General features: G+C 29.6%; 2 protein-coding genes across 2 annotated transcripts in view; one reads left to right on the top strand and one right to left on the bottom strand.

Moving 5' to 3' along the window:
• Nucleotides 1-5,100: 5,100 nt before the first annotated feature.
• LOC107447648 (uncharacterized) lies at nucleotides 5,101-8,495 on the bottom strand. The gene has a single exon (XM_016062614.4). It carries the CDS (start codon nucleotides 8,100-8,102, stop codon nucleotides 5,166-5,168), a length of 2,937 nt encoding a protein of 978 aa, XP_015918100.2. The 5' UTR covers nucleotides 8,103-8,495; the 3' UTR covers nucleotides 5,101-5,165.
• LOC107447647 (Kinesin-like protein at 61F) overlaps nucleotides 8,492-15,209 on the top strand; it is a 49,264-nt gene continuing 42,546 nt past the window's right edge. The window contains exons 1-4 of the mRNA XM_021145722.2: nucleotides 8,492-8,746; nucleotides 10,428-10,563; nucleotides 12,074-12,147; nucleotides 13,358-13,436. Of these exons, the coding sequence (XP_021001381.2) occupies nucleotides 8,688-8,746; nucleotides 10,428-10,563; nucleotides 12,074-12,147; nucleotides 13,358-13,436 (348 nt within the window). The 5' untranslated portion in view covers nucleotides 8,492-8,687. The remainder of the gene's footprint in view (nucleotides 8,747-10,427; nucleotides 10,564-12,073; nucleotides 12,148-13,357; nucleotides 13,437-15,209) is intronic.

Genomic DNA, 15,209 nt, shown 5'->3' with positions numbered 1-15,209 from the left:
TACTTTTTTTGTATCAGATTTTGTAATTTAAAATAATTAATGCTTTTTGCTTTTTTTATTTTGCACACTATATATTTTAAACTAGACAAGAGGAAAAACATTTATAGACACTAAATTTATTTAAAATCTGTCACAAATACTAAAGAAATAATTAATTCCTTATTTTAATGCCCACTAAAAATATTGCCGAATTCAGTTTAAAATATTGCTAAAATTGTGTAAGTAACAATTTACTAATTGAATAGTGAAATCTAACAATAAATAATACAATTATAATTTTTTTTTCAGAATTCATTTCTTTTTATTAGTAAAATTACATTATCTTTTTAAACTCTGTTTTGTTTTCATTATTGTAAAATCAGTTTTGAAGTTGGAATCCTTAATTAGAGCACTCACAGCATGTGGACTTTTTGCAAATCAATTACTTTAATGTTTTATCCTTCATTAATTAAAATTTTGTACCACTAATTATATGACCATTGGTCATGTTAATAATTCATATTTATCTATAACTTTGAATAATTATTTTAAAAAAATTACAAATATTAAATTAATAATAGATAATACACCATGAAATTCATAGCAATGCACTGAGGTGACAAAATCATGGGATAGCAATATAAAAATTTACAGAGGGCAGTAGTATCATGTACATAGGGATAGTGTACTGGCAAGACTTTAATTTGAGTTGCACTGATTATTGAATGGGAATGCTTATGTTTAGCTATGTGGAGTCATTCCTGGAGTTCGTGTATCTAAACAATAGAATTTTTATGGAGGAAATTCAGAATTCGCAAAAAAAAATCCAGGTTTTTTCATGGAAAAACTAAATTTTGCACAGGGAAAAGTGAGTTCAATTAGATTTTTTTCATGAAAATAACTAATTTTGCCTGAAGATAAGTGAGTTTTAAGTATATTCTACATGCTTACTTACATATATGAAATATAAACATAAAATAAAATACATTATGAAAAAAATATAGCTTGATTATTACCAAAGGGATTAATGAAAGAAATAGCTATGAGAATAACTATTTCAGTCATTTCTATACCTTGCCTTATGAATGCATAAAGATGAAATTACTGACAACGTAAAGCTTAAGTTTTGTAATTAGTTTCAAAATCTAAATACATTTGCTTTAAAATTAACGAATGGGACTTCTGAAAGCATTGTAACCGTGATGGAATATTCCTGCTTGGCTGAAAGGTTAAACATTCCTGCAAGAGACTTTCATCACTGGTCGATTCGCTGCAGTTTGTAGAGAAAGAGGAGATCCGACACGATGTCAAGAAGTATCCCATGACTTTTGTCACCTCAGTATATATCCAATACAGTTAAATTTGCATAGAAATAGTGCTATGTCTAACTTAGTTCAGTAGATATGCCACTGACTAAGGCAATTTGGGTTACATAATTTCTCACACATGGACTTTTATAACAGGGAAATATCAAGAAATGTCAAATTAATTTAAATTCAGATTTTATTTTATAACCGCTGGCGATTCATATTAGACTTGTGGTTCAACTGAGCAGTTTTGTAGCTTGCACCCCAATCCAGATGACAAGGGACCTATTAGTAGATAAAGAATTGACACAAAATCTTATGAAACATCTGATTTTAATTTACAAAATTATTTGTTTCAAATTTTTAAGAGGATTCTTTCCTCCACACTGAACTTAATTATTAAAGAAGTGTTGAAACAGAAGGGGGATTCAAAATATGTTCTTGATGAACACAAACTGATACTGAGTATTTTCTCTAGTCAGTAATATTTAAAAAAAAAAAATTTAAATATAAGGCGATTAACTAATCAGAATGTGTTTCAGATTCTCTATTATTTTCCCCCCAACAAAATTATACACTTCTAAAGTCAAAATTTTTTCATAAAATAATATAGCATTATGAATTTGTCTTTTTCTTGATTTTTGTTTATTATCTTCCTTTTTTGCATAGTCTATGGAAAGACAATTTTTCAGCAATAAGCAAATCAGTTTTCATCAATTTGAACAATAATAGAAAATTTTGAATCTAAATGTGGATAAATGCGAAGTATTAAACAACCTATCCCAAATAACTAATCGTTAGAGGGCATAGTTAGGACATTTTACTATCCAACAGTCTTTAAGATGGCATCTTTTTCATAAACTATTAATATTATTAATGTAAAGCATTTTTCAGGATATGATAAACACTACCAATTTTAATTTTTATAATAAAGAAATAATTTTCCGACCTCTCCATGTTGATTAATGTTATATTCCATGTTATATTTAAGTATTGTATGTAACATTTCCAACTATGTAATAAATTGCAAGGTTTGAATTTTAAAACTAATAATTCAACATTAAATTTATGTTCATAAGCTAACATAAAATCTTTTTGTTACAAAAAAAAAATCTGAAAGAGAAGTAATTATTATAATGACTTTATATCAAATAGATCATTTTTAAAAATTATAGACTTAAATTAAATAAAAAGAAGAAATATGAAATAACCTTGAACTTGGATAAAACCTTTAGTAGCCAAATTCAAACCCTTTGAACGGGCGTAAAATAACCTCAACATTCTGGGGATGGTTACAGTTCTCTTACATAATAAATAAAATGAGAAGATGAAAATACATGGGGTAAAATTCAATAAAAAGTTAATTGACTAAGTAACAAATTTTCAATCGCCATTTTTTATAGTTAATGGCCTTCTGAGCGGTGGCGTTTATTAATTTTGTCATATACTAACCATATAAATATATATTGTTTTAGATTTTAAGAAAAATTGCTATAAAATTTTAAACTTGACAAGTACTAAATTACACTATCATCATCAAAAATGTGTTAAAGAAGAAGAAAAAAAACATTGAGAAAAAGAAAATCTTAACTAAAAATCTAAACTATTTGATTAGCCATCTTAACGAAATAACGCAGAACTCACATTAACAGGAAACTAATGATCCAATTCCGAGATCTGTAAGTTATTATGTTAAAAAAAAATACACATTTTACCCAAAAAGAAAATTTTTTTTTAAAAATTACTCTATTATGTTACCTGTGAGTTCAATTTATTTGGCAAAAAGAATAAAACTCATATTAAATGCATACATTGCTTTTAAATATGATAATTTTTTAAATAATCTAATGATACAGATATTTATATTGGACTAGTCACTCTTAATTTGGATAATTGGAGTTCTAAAGTAACAGGTAGGTCTATAATAGGTCTAAAAAAATTTCCAAGAAGTATAATAATAATTGAACAAAGAGAGTTTCAGCACGATGAGAACAATCAGTCCTGTGAACAAGGTAAAAAAGCAAAATATATACAAAATATTGCACTTTTGAGAAATTATGGACACAAAGTTGTATAGATTTTAACCAAGGAGGTTTAGTGATTTAACCAGTCCTGATAAATATCAATTTCTATCACTGAAAATAACTATTCAATTTATAAAATACTAAACCAAATTTGTATTTAATCAAAACTAATAAAATTTTAAAATTGCTAAAAATTTTACGATATAACAACATAAAACAATACAACCGTCTTAATTATTTTTTATGCAAGCTCTGTTTCATAATTTATGTTCAATTTTAAAAAATGATTGCAAGTAACAAGTTTTAATGTTGTCCTTTCATAACTTATTTTGGATAATTCTAAATTTAGAAAATAAACTTTCAGGGGAAGATGAACTGACACAGTAGTTTATTAGATCTAATGTAATGAACTCACTTTAATGTTACACTTAACTTAATGTTAACTAATGTCAACTAACTAAAATGTTAATTGCCTTAAATTTTCATAATTTAATAATTTCATGGTCTGTTTTTTACACACGTATTGAATAGGCATTTTTTATTAACTATCTTCATAAATTTGTCTATTTGTTAGTAATTTTACTGCTCACTCCCAAGTTATTTTTAATTGCAGAGTAATTCATTATTAAGCCTGATTAAGGCCATTTTTAGCAGTCATTCTCGTTTTGAAAACTTTCAGAAGGTTAAAACCATTTTTATTCAGCCTCCTGATCAAAATCAGCTTTAACCAGTTAAAATTACTACCCTGTATTGATGTTGTGCTGAAGGCAACTGACCCTGTGGCAGAATTTGTTCGAGCTATCTGCGACCCAACTCTCTATCACTAATATCTTTCTGCAAGATACTTTTTTTAATAATAAACAGGTATGTTACTAATTTAAAATAACAAGAGTGCTGTGTTTACAAAAAAAAAATATATAGGTAATTTTTAAAAAATTTAACATGTAATTTTTATTCTAATATTATCGGTAACATTTTCGCATTTTGTTGGGAGGGGGAAAGCAGAAATTATTTCCTTCGCCTTTTGTAACTAATCATCACAATAAAAAAAATATATTAAAAATCATTAAATCCGTAGTAGTACTTGGCGAAAAAAAAGATCGACAACAGAATCACTCGAATCGGACACCTCAAATCCGTGTTTCGCCTCTTGATTAGGCTGCTGTATAAAAATGATATCGCATAAAAAATATCGGATTTAAAAACTATGGAGAAATCAATAGCAATAATTGATAAAATTCGACAGAATTATTGCCTTTAAATAAATAAAAAATACTCAAATACACGATTCGAATTTTCCATGTTGTTAATCGGGATATTTAAAATTCAAGTGAAAATCAGTATCAATAACTGACGAAAATACAATCAAAACAATACATCAATTTACGATACTATCGGCGTACATTGGGGGTGTCAAAAAGTGATTATCTAAATGCATGATTCAAATATAACAGGTAAATTTCTGTCAGAAAATAATTAGAGGTAATTTTTTTTTTACTTTTCAAAAGAAAAATCTTTCTGCAAGAACTCGGTAATGTCCTGCAACAATGTCGCCGTGATTCTGCCACGGGGGCAACTGAAAAATATTGTATATAATAATTTTAAAAAAATGGTTTTCCGCAATTAGATAATTATAAATTGGAAATAACAGAAATTTTAAAATTTGGTTAATTTTGTGTTTTGATAGGAGATTCAGCAGGTTAAATGGTTGCCTGCATTAACTAATTCACAGGGATTGGAAGAAAATAATAGTTATTAAAGATTAGTCGATTAAATGACAACAAAAAAAGAACACAATAGCAATAAAAAATTTACAGAAGTATAAATAGCTATATAATTTTTCTACATCATCAATTTAATCCTCATTGGAGTCTTCAATATTTCTTTTACGATAATTTCTGCCATGTTTAACAACTGATATCGGAAAACAAAAAGACGAATTTGAATTATCACTAGGTATTTCAGTTCCATTCAAATCCTTATTGGTAGAACCTAAAATTGAATTGTTCAGTTCACTAGATTCATCACAGTTAGTCTTATCTCTATTCACAACGGAACTTTCAACAACCCTCGAGTCAGAATCATTAATACTAGAGCTCAGATTTTCCCTGATTTCATTTTCATCATTTGGTATAGGGTATTCGTTAATGAAAGAATTTTCACAAGCATTAGTATTGCTACTAACTCCACTGCAACAAGGACTCTTATTAGTTTCAGAATTGGGCCATATAGAATTTAAATTAGAACTTTTACTAGCATCTGAAGAATCTTTCAAAAGATCACTCTTAAATTGCGGGTTTTGCGAATTTACTAAATCATTTGTGGTATCTGATATTTTTTTAAAACTCTTGCTACGCTTAAAAAATACTTTTGTGATCCCATTATTGGAAGAATCACTTTCTTCATTCTTCCTTTTGTTCCCATTTGAAATATAGTTCAACCCATTATTAGAAGAATCACTTTCTTCATTCTTTCTTTTATTCCCATTTGAAACATAGTTCAACCCATTATTAGAAGAATCACTTTCTTCATTCTTCTTTTTATTCCCATTTGAAACAGAGTTCATATCACATAATTTGCTAGCACTTTGAACATTATTTTTACAATCTTCATAGTCATCAGAGTCAGAACTGTTACCATCTAAGTTTGGAGTTTTACTCAACTGTGCTCGCTTTTTTCTCAAAAGTTTAATTTTGGCATTAAGACTTGCAGATTTTTTGTTTCCAATACCTAAATTCAGAGGTCGAAAACCTACTTCGTTATTCTCCTCAGATGGCCTCTTGTCCGATTTTCTACTTGTTCTCTTGAATTTTCTTAAAACAACATTTTCTCGTTTCATTGACTTTCGAGCAGATTTTAATTTCTGCACACGGCGTTTTTGAGCTATGAGCTGTGATATTCTATCTGAAGTCGGTGGATTTCTCTCATTACTTTCAGAATCTTCATTGGTTGTTTCATTATTGTTCAGATGTGTGGAGACAGTTTGACGGTTTATAAGCAAATAGCTTGCAGCCTCTTCTCTATTAGCAAATAAACGACTAGTTGCACCCTCTCTACCAGAAAAATAGCGACTTATAACACTATCAGTATCTGTAAGTATACGTCCGCCCATACCATCTCTGTCGGAAAACAATCGCCTGGTGACTCCCACTTCACTCGCTGGTTGACTAATGTTCAAGACCCTGTTAGTTGAAGCTCGATCCAAAGGTCTGTCTTCGTTAACTATTGAACTATTTGGAGCAGTATCTTCATTACTAATCACATGACTATCAGTATTTTGATTATTTGAAGAAGCATTGTTAGCAGCAGCTCTATCAGTGCTACTAAACGTGCTAGGTAATTCAACCAATCTATCGTTGAATATTTCAAGAAGAGCCCGTTTGCTCCGTTGAGTAATGTTCTCCAATTCATCTTCAGAAGAGGAGGATGAAATACTTGTTGTCGAATCTTCCGAAGATTGGACTTCAAAACAGAAACCGTCCCGAGTGGTTCTTTCCGAAGCATCGTTAGAATCGGAGGTCCAGCCTTCGATATCCCTTTGAACTAAAGAATCAAAAAATGCCATCATTCTGGGATCTTCTCGAGTGGAATGATGACTGTAGTCGTGAGTCATAAACTGACCACTCCGAAGAACTAAATTTATGTATTCTTCATGGCTGTACACTTTTCTCAATCCTTCTGCTTCACTTTCGTCAGAGTGGGACATAGGAAATGAGCTCCATAACTTAATGATTTTTTCCACACCAGATGAGGCAATAACTCCATATGTATTGTTATATCGCACTTGGTTAACAATTGATCTGTGCCCCCGCAAAACAAAATGGGTTTTTGCAATTAGATTGCCTTTTCTGGAAGTGACATCCGGAACTTCCCAAATATAAAGCTTAAAATCATCCGACCCAGATAAAACGTACTGATCCTTGTCTCCTGCAAAACAGCAGCTTTTCATAGTGCAAGAATTATAGTATTCAGGATGATCAAATTCAGCGATATGATGAGCAGAAGTTACGTCATAAAGTACAGGGGGTAGTCTTCGCCTTAAGGCTAACAAATGATTGCCAGTGGCATTAAAACGAACACTCATTGCACTGTGCGTTAATAAAGATGACCCATATTTAATGACATAAGTGTTAGGTTTACGAATGTCCCATAAGCATACACCTTCTTTTGCATTTGCTGTTGCTAGGAAATGAGGCTCTACAGGATTGTGCATAACAGCATGATATGCATTGGCATTACTGGCAAGAACTAATGGTTCATCTATACTTTGTCGAATATCCCAAATTAAAACGCGACCATCATCGCACGAAGTAGCAAACAAGTTGTCATCCATGGGATCAGCTGATAACCCATAAACAGCTTCTTGGTGAGGAAAGACGTCAAGACTTTCTCTAGTGTTGATGTCATGCAATATTACTTGCTCATCATTTCCAGCCGAAAGCAATTTCGTGTGAGATTTGTTAAATGCTAAACAGAAAATGTTACTATTGTGTTCCGATTTCATAGCAGTTGGTTGATAAGAGTTAGATGACGATGTAAGAGTTTTAATCATTTTCCATACAAGTACTCTTTTATCGTCGCCGCCCGAAATCATCCATTGACCATCATTCGAAAATTCTATGGCATTGACGCACCCATAATGTGCATACAGATCTTTTTTGAAAAGATTTCTACTGTATCTAAATCTCCTGTTTAATAGTTGTATCCCCCCTTCATTCATTTCATATTGTTGTTGATGAGTAAGATAACCTAAGCCAGAAATATAGGATGCCTTTAGATTTTTAAAAGACATTGTGGAATTTCAGATGAAAGTAAATGTTATTAATATTTCAAAGCCTGTCTAAAATTAAATTCTCTTTTGCGTAAATTAATGTAATTAAGATCATATTAGCGATCGTAACACATCAGCTGAAAACAGAGAACTCTATAATAAAACTAAAACAAAATACGCAATGGATTATTTAGTTTTGGACGCAGATGCGCCCTCTGTTCCTGATTATATAAGGCAATTCAACAGAAATGTACAATATTAAATGAAGCCAAACTTATATTTCAAGATAATTAAATAACATCCAGCACAAATAAACTCGATATAACATTTATTCGCAAGTGTTTATTTTCATTTTGGCTTTCCACACGAATCACATGATCAAAAGAATAAATAGAAAAAAAAACTACTATAACTTTCTGAGCTTCACGTGATCTAAAAGCTTGCAATGATTGGATGGGCGCTAACTTTGAATTAGAAAATATTTTTACTGACTGCCACCAACGCTACCACTGTTCGCTTTGCAAATAATTCTTTGTTTTCTTAAAACTTTTATTTATTAATTAAAATAATTGTCATCATTAAATAAGATAAACACTTTTTGTCAATATGAGGAAAGGGGAGAAGAACCAAGAAGTATCGAAAATACAAGTTTTTGCTCGTTGCAGGTTTGTTTACCTCATTATGTGCATTAGTATTTTCTTTTGTAAATTAAATAGTATTGTAAAAAGTTTCAAGCTTCTGGTGCAGATAAATGAAGTTTAGTTCTATCCTCTTCGTGTATCGTCAGAATTGAAATCAGTTGTAGTAATTTAAAGGAGTTTTCATTACTTATAACAGACGTTATGTTGCAGTTCTCTTGCTGAATTGAGCTTTTTTTTAAAATTTTTATTTTCATGAAAAATCTGTTAAAGCAGAATATAAATGCAAACTTTTCAATACTCTGATTAAGTTGCAACATTACGCTTTTATATTAAAATTTTTGTAATTTTTGCATAACATAGTAGTCGTAAAAACTACTTTTTTCTGTTGATTTTTACAACAGTTTTTTTTAAATGTAGTGGCTACAAAGTAATTTCGAAATATAGTCGCTATCTCTTAGGAGATGAAATTTGCAGGAGAACTTAATTTACACACGTTCTAAATGGTTTAGAATAAAAAATAGCAGGAATTATTAAAAAATTTAATGCTAATTTATGTTTCCATGGGCTCGTTTGTTGTTCTAAATCATTTGTTACAATTTTCTTTTAACCTTCAGCTTCTTGACAATGAAAATCTATTTGTTGTTATATCCGAACCGTGATTTGACAATCCAACTACAATTGCTAAGGAGCTAAATTTATTTCAAAGTTGCAATTTTAAAAAAAAAAAAAGCTTGTGTTTTGCTTGGCTGCTTCACAGAAGTTTCAAAGACTTGGCGATTATTTTACCACTGATCATGATAGGCAAATCCTTTCTTTAATTTCAGAATTTCTTCTAAATTTTATAGTTATGATTTTGTAATGTAATGTAATTTACATTGTTCATCTCTCAATCTAATTTACATCTTAAATAATATTTTTACTAACCGTAATAGGACCCAATTATCTACTTTCAGTCAGGCATACTAACTGCTTGGCCACCTGGCAGGCATTTTAGGATTATGAAAACTACTAAATGTTTTAAAAGGAGAAATAAATTAATCTTTAGAAAGATCATTTTTCAAAAAAAATTTTTATCAAGAAAAGTTATTTATGCAATAATGAAATATTGCCTTGCTATCCAATTGAATAATTGTGTTCTATGTTATGTACAGTGAAAGAGAGATTCTAGAAGTACTTCACCAGTTAAATGTTGCAGTATTCTAAAAGTGTCAGACCACAACTCTCTGGTTGGAAAAATAGTATTTAAAATATATTTTTATAAGTAATTTCAGTGAATTGTAATACAAAAAATATTATATATTTTGTCCTGTTATATGACATTAGTTTCAATTGTATTGTGAATTAGTATCTCAAATTTTTGTGAGATAACCTTAGTACATTATTTGCAATTTGTATTAATTTCTTTATCTGTCATACTTATTTAAAATATTTCTACAAAAATTATTATTAAAAAATATTGCTAAAATAATCATTAAATATTGAAGTTACGTTGAAACTAGGAAGTCGGCAGTCGAATGCTTGCTTATTTTTCAAAAGTTAAAAGAATTAAGCTCACATTCAAAAAGCAGCATGTGAAAGCTGCTCTCTCCCACCTAATAAAATAATTAATTAAAATTAATCTTGAGGTGTCTGCTTTATGGGAGAAACTGTATAACTTTTGTTAATTTCACTCCTTGTATTTTTCATAGTCTTTTATTTCCTATAGGCCACTAAATGGTATAGAGCGGAAACAAGATTCATTCTCTGTTGTAGATGTTATTCAAAAAGAAAAGAAGGTTGTTGTGAGGGACAGGAATAAAGAATTTACTTTTGACAAAGTCTTTCCTCCAGATGTTAAGCAGGTAACTTGAATGTAGTGTCTGAAGGTGTTATCTTGTATACAATGATTGATATAATGAGCCCTCATGCTTTGATATAATGAACCTGATTTCTAACTATGCTATCCTGTATACAACTGTGGTTTGCATTATTGTGAGTTTTCAATTAAATGTAAATTTTAAAATTAGATAAAATCGCAGTAATTCTTTAGTTTATTGTTAGCTAGATATTTATTATTTCTAGTGCATTCTTGTGACATGGTGACTAAAAGTATGCAAAACTAGTCGCTTGTTATCACATGCTTTGATACAATGAACCTGATTTCTAAAAATGCTATCTTGTATACAATTGTGGCTTGCATTATTCTAAATTTTCAATTAAATAAAATAACCAGAGATACTTCACTTTATTTTCAGTTAGTAATTTTGGATAAATATTTCGAGGTAATATAACAAGTATACAGGTATATTATATATTAAAAAAAAAAATAGATAAAAAATATTTTCTCTCCCCCTTTTTTTGAAAAAGAAACTAAGTTTTACCCTTTGATTTTACCATCTTCAGAAAAGTTTGAAAGGTTTGTTCTTCGTAAATATCTTTAAAAAAACAACAAGAAAACATACTTTTAAGGCAGTATAGAACAGCGGTAAAATATTTTTTTAAATATTGAAGTACAATATATGATCATTTTAAGAGCTAATGTTCTAAACATGTTTCATATTTTTAATAAACATTTGTCCAGATTCTTCTTTTTTAACCTTTTTTTTCCTGATGTTCCAGATCTTTTTCCGACTCCTTTATAGTACAGTGAAAGCTTAATATAACAAGTACAGCCTATTTCACAAGGTGTAATAGTCTTCCTTATTATAACTTTTTCGACTGGAGATTGTTGTTTAGTTTGTAAATTATAATTTAGTAGTTGGATTTTCTTCCTTTTCTATTACTTTAAAAAAATTAATTGTCCTGCTTTTCTTCTGACTTTTTTTCCGTGCTGATCTTTGGAGTCTGTTTTGGGCAATATTTGTAACCATTTATATTCTACTTTACCTGTAACAAAATTAAATGGAATTACCAAGTTTTGCTAAAGACAATCACAAATGTTTTATGTGTAACTTCCTTTTCACATGGCCTACATCAAAACAGTAATCCATTTCCGTCCAAGCTTGTGTTAAGGTATATTAATCAAGTTCATCAAAAGTGATTGTAATACGCTGTTTTAGCTTCACTAGATCAACAAGGGGGGATGGACAAATGCCTTATTCTTCACCTGCCTCCATCGGACAAAATCACAAAGTATTAGGTCTAGGCTTCTGGGTAGCCATTGAGTAAGTGCCGTGTTGTAATCCGCTGTTTGTCCAATCGCAACGAGAGAGATGGGAAGTAATCTCGCACTCATCCAGTATGGTGGTTCCCTTTGTGGAGGCTTGTAGTTCATTAGACAAAATTTTATGAAAATTCTTTGATTTTCACTTTTATTTGTAAGATTATTTGTACGTTTAAAATATACTTATATCTGATTTTTGTTATTTTTAGATTGATGTCTATAAATCTGTCGCTGCACCTTTAATTCAGGAAGTTTTAAAAGGTTTCAACTGTACAATTTTAGCGTAAGATTATATATTTAATTTATAATTTTTATTTTTTATTTTAGTTAGCATTCAATGTTTATTTCAAAGTTTTCATTCAAAGTTCAATGCATTCAAAGTTTCTCAGCAAGTATTCCTGTAATACCTGCTAATACAAATTTTTGTTCCAATCGTGGAATTACGAAGTTTTTAAAAAATAATCAGTTTTCTTGATATATTTTTTGTAGCCTCTTGATTTATAGTTCATATTTTTAATTTGAGATCATTTCTTTTTTAGTAGTATTTTTTCGATTTAAGACAAGCAACTATTTGTTTACAGACAAACTTTTATAAGTTTTATTATTAAATTTAAATTTGTGATATTGTATTAATGCGGATTGCTTATTAATTTTTTTCAATTAGATATATTTTTTAAACAATTAATGTAGTCTATTGATTATTATATTCACCATCTATCCTAAAAAAATTTTTTAAAAAAACTACCGGAAGTCTTGGGCTCTTTCATGAAGTCATTGCATGACATGACTATTTTTTTTTTAAACTTCCCGAGTAAGTTTTTTTTTTGTTGTTAGATTTAATTTGTAATACAGTTTAAACAATAGAATCAAAACAATATTAAATGTTTGTAAACAGTTATTCCCTTTATTTTAATTCTTGATGAGAGAGCAGTATAATTTGCTGGTTGTGTTAAAAGCTATAGAAAAATATATTGTTTGGGCACTGTGATCTACATTACGTTAACTGCTGGTATATTGTTTTAGAATTTCGTTTTGTTAATTGTCATAATTATATGAATGAAATTTTGTTGAGTAAATATTGAGGGATTAGTTACGTGATTCAATTTTTATCATTTTTTTACTAGAAAAGAGAAATATGTGTATAGTTTCGTTTTTCAAACTGACTTATATTGATAAACAAAAGAATCTTTGTTTTATTATGTATTTATAATAGTAACTCATTAAATTAATATTTTAATCGAACTCACAAAAAGAGAAATTTTTTATTTAAGTTAAATTCCTTACTACGTGTGGAACGAAATAATTTTTTTCTCTTCTCGTTACTATGTAAATTTTAAATGTATTTTAAGGTGACAAATTTGTTGCTTATGCCTATGATTTCAGTGACATTTGTATTACATTTGGCAACAATTGCTACAATACTGGTGTGAACCCTAATAACAAAATAAGTTTAATTCATAAAATTCTTATGTATGTTTTTTTTTTTTTAATAGTTATGGTCAAACAGGGACAGGTAAAACCTATACAATGGAGGGTGAAAGAAGAAATAATGCTAAATATTCTTGGGAGGATGTAAGTGTTTAGAAATATATTATTCATTCTTATATCTTCTTGATATAGTTTTTAAGATGTGTATGTATTTAAATATTTTATTGTTTTGTTTCTTTTATTATTTTCTACTTGTATGGACTAATACTTCTGGATGATGCTTTCTACTTGTATTCATTACACTCACTCTAAATATAGGCCACTTCACATTTGCTGGTTTGCTTTGGTTACGAAAGCAGGAAGCATGGACAATATTTCTTATAACTTCGTTAAGATATAATATTTCACTGTTCTTATAATGTTCCTATTTTCACATGCAATTAAATGAATGGGGAATTATTTTCAATCTTTACAAGCATAAACATTTGGTGATAGGAACATAAGTTTTGTTTGCTGCAAAATGCCTCGCCAAACAGAATGTTACGATGATTGGTTAAATCGAAATTATGCCCACCTTTAATTTTCTATATGTTCTGTTCTCGCAGGAAAAGATTAGTTTTATGCTGATTTTTTTTAAGTTTATTGCTGAATTTCAATAAACATTGGGGAAAAAATCACAACACTAAAAGTAGCTCATTTGACAATACACAAGCACTTAGAGTAGCAGGAAATAAAAAGTTAAGAATGGCTAAAGATAAATAACTGGGTAATTGCTTTTTAAAACTCATTGCTTATTTTGTTTATTTTTACCCTGAGATATATTTTGAATAGAAACAACATAAATTTTTTCAAATTAAAACTTACTTTTTTTTAAAAAAAAATCAGTAATTGCTCTTTTTTTTTTTTTGCTCAATGCCCTATTTTTTTGTTGCTTTCAATTATTGCAATTTTTAAATAGGCATCCTCATGTAAACTCGTCATCTCATGATTTGTTTGGATTTGATCCAATGTCTGATATTTAAATCAATATTTCCGAAACGTCTGTACATGGTTTGCCTTTAAACTGTGATACCTGTGGCTGCAGATATCTGATGAGGTGGTAGAACACTCTCTTTGCTTCTTTTGGCAGACTACCAAGTACTGGTTTTCATTCGACTTAGTAACTGGGGGGGAGGGATTGTACAGTAACATGATTTACTGACATTTTCATCATCTTGGGATTGCTGTCAAAGCCTAGAAATGACACTCCAATGCAATTCCAAGTTCCTTAGATATTTCCATCTGAATATGACCACATTCCAGGCATCCAATGATTCTGCCCCCCCCCCCTCCCGGAAAAAAATCCATCTTCTGTGTTGTAACTATTTGGTTATGGCACTGAGCAACTTACAGAATGCTTATGAGCAAATACCACCATCCCTCTCAACATTGTGACACACTATCGGCATCATCTGGTGATTTCATGTAATTTGCAGGTTATTCATGAAGATGTGTGTGGTAATTCTACAGTTTAAATATTTATTTTTGTGTTTAATTTCCTTGTGATTCTAAATTTTCCTTATTTTGTGGACATGAGTATAGAAATATTTGAAACAAACTACAATAAGATAAGTGTATGAAAATAAAGTAAAATGCAGGTAACTTAAATAATTTTATGAAGAGCATTACATTTTATATATTGGATTTTGCCTTCAAATATATCAACCATTAGTCATTTGGAAAGAAAAATTGTAAATGATATAAAATCTACAAAGCCTTTAGTCCCTACTTGTGACTGTTTCAGAGAGACTTATGCTTGCTACAAAATGTTATGTATGACAAACCATTGTTTCCTATTTTACCCTTGTGATTAATAGAAATACAGTAGAGTCCTAATTATCTGCGTTGATGTGGACCACGACAAACTCAGATAAACGA

The sequence above is a fragment of the Parasteatoda tepidariorum genome, chromosome 10, assembly GCF_043381705.1.
Source record: "Parasteatoda tepidariorum isolate YZ-2023 chromosome 10, CAS_Ptep_4.0, whole genome shotgun sequence".
Classification (NCBI taxonomy): domain Eukaryota; kingdom Metazoa; phylum Arthropoda; class Arachnida; order Araneae; family Theridiidae; genus Parasteatoda; species Parasteatoda tepidariorum.
Note: the sequence above shows the minus strand (reverse complement) of the source record. Positions and strands in the feature narration are given on the sequence as shown.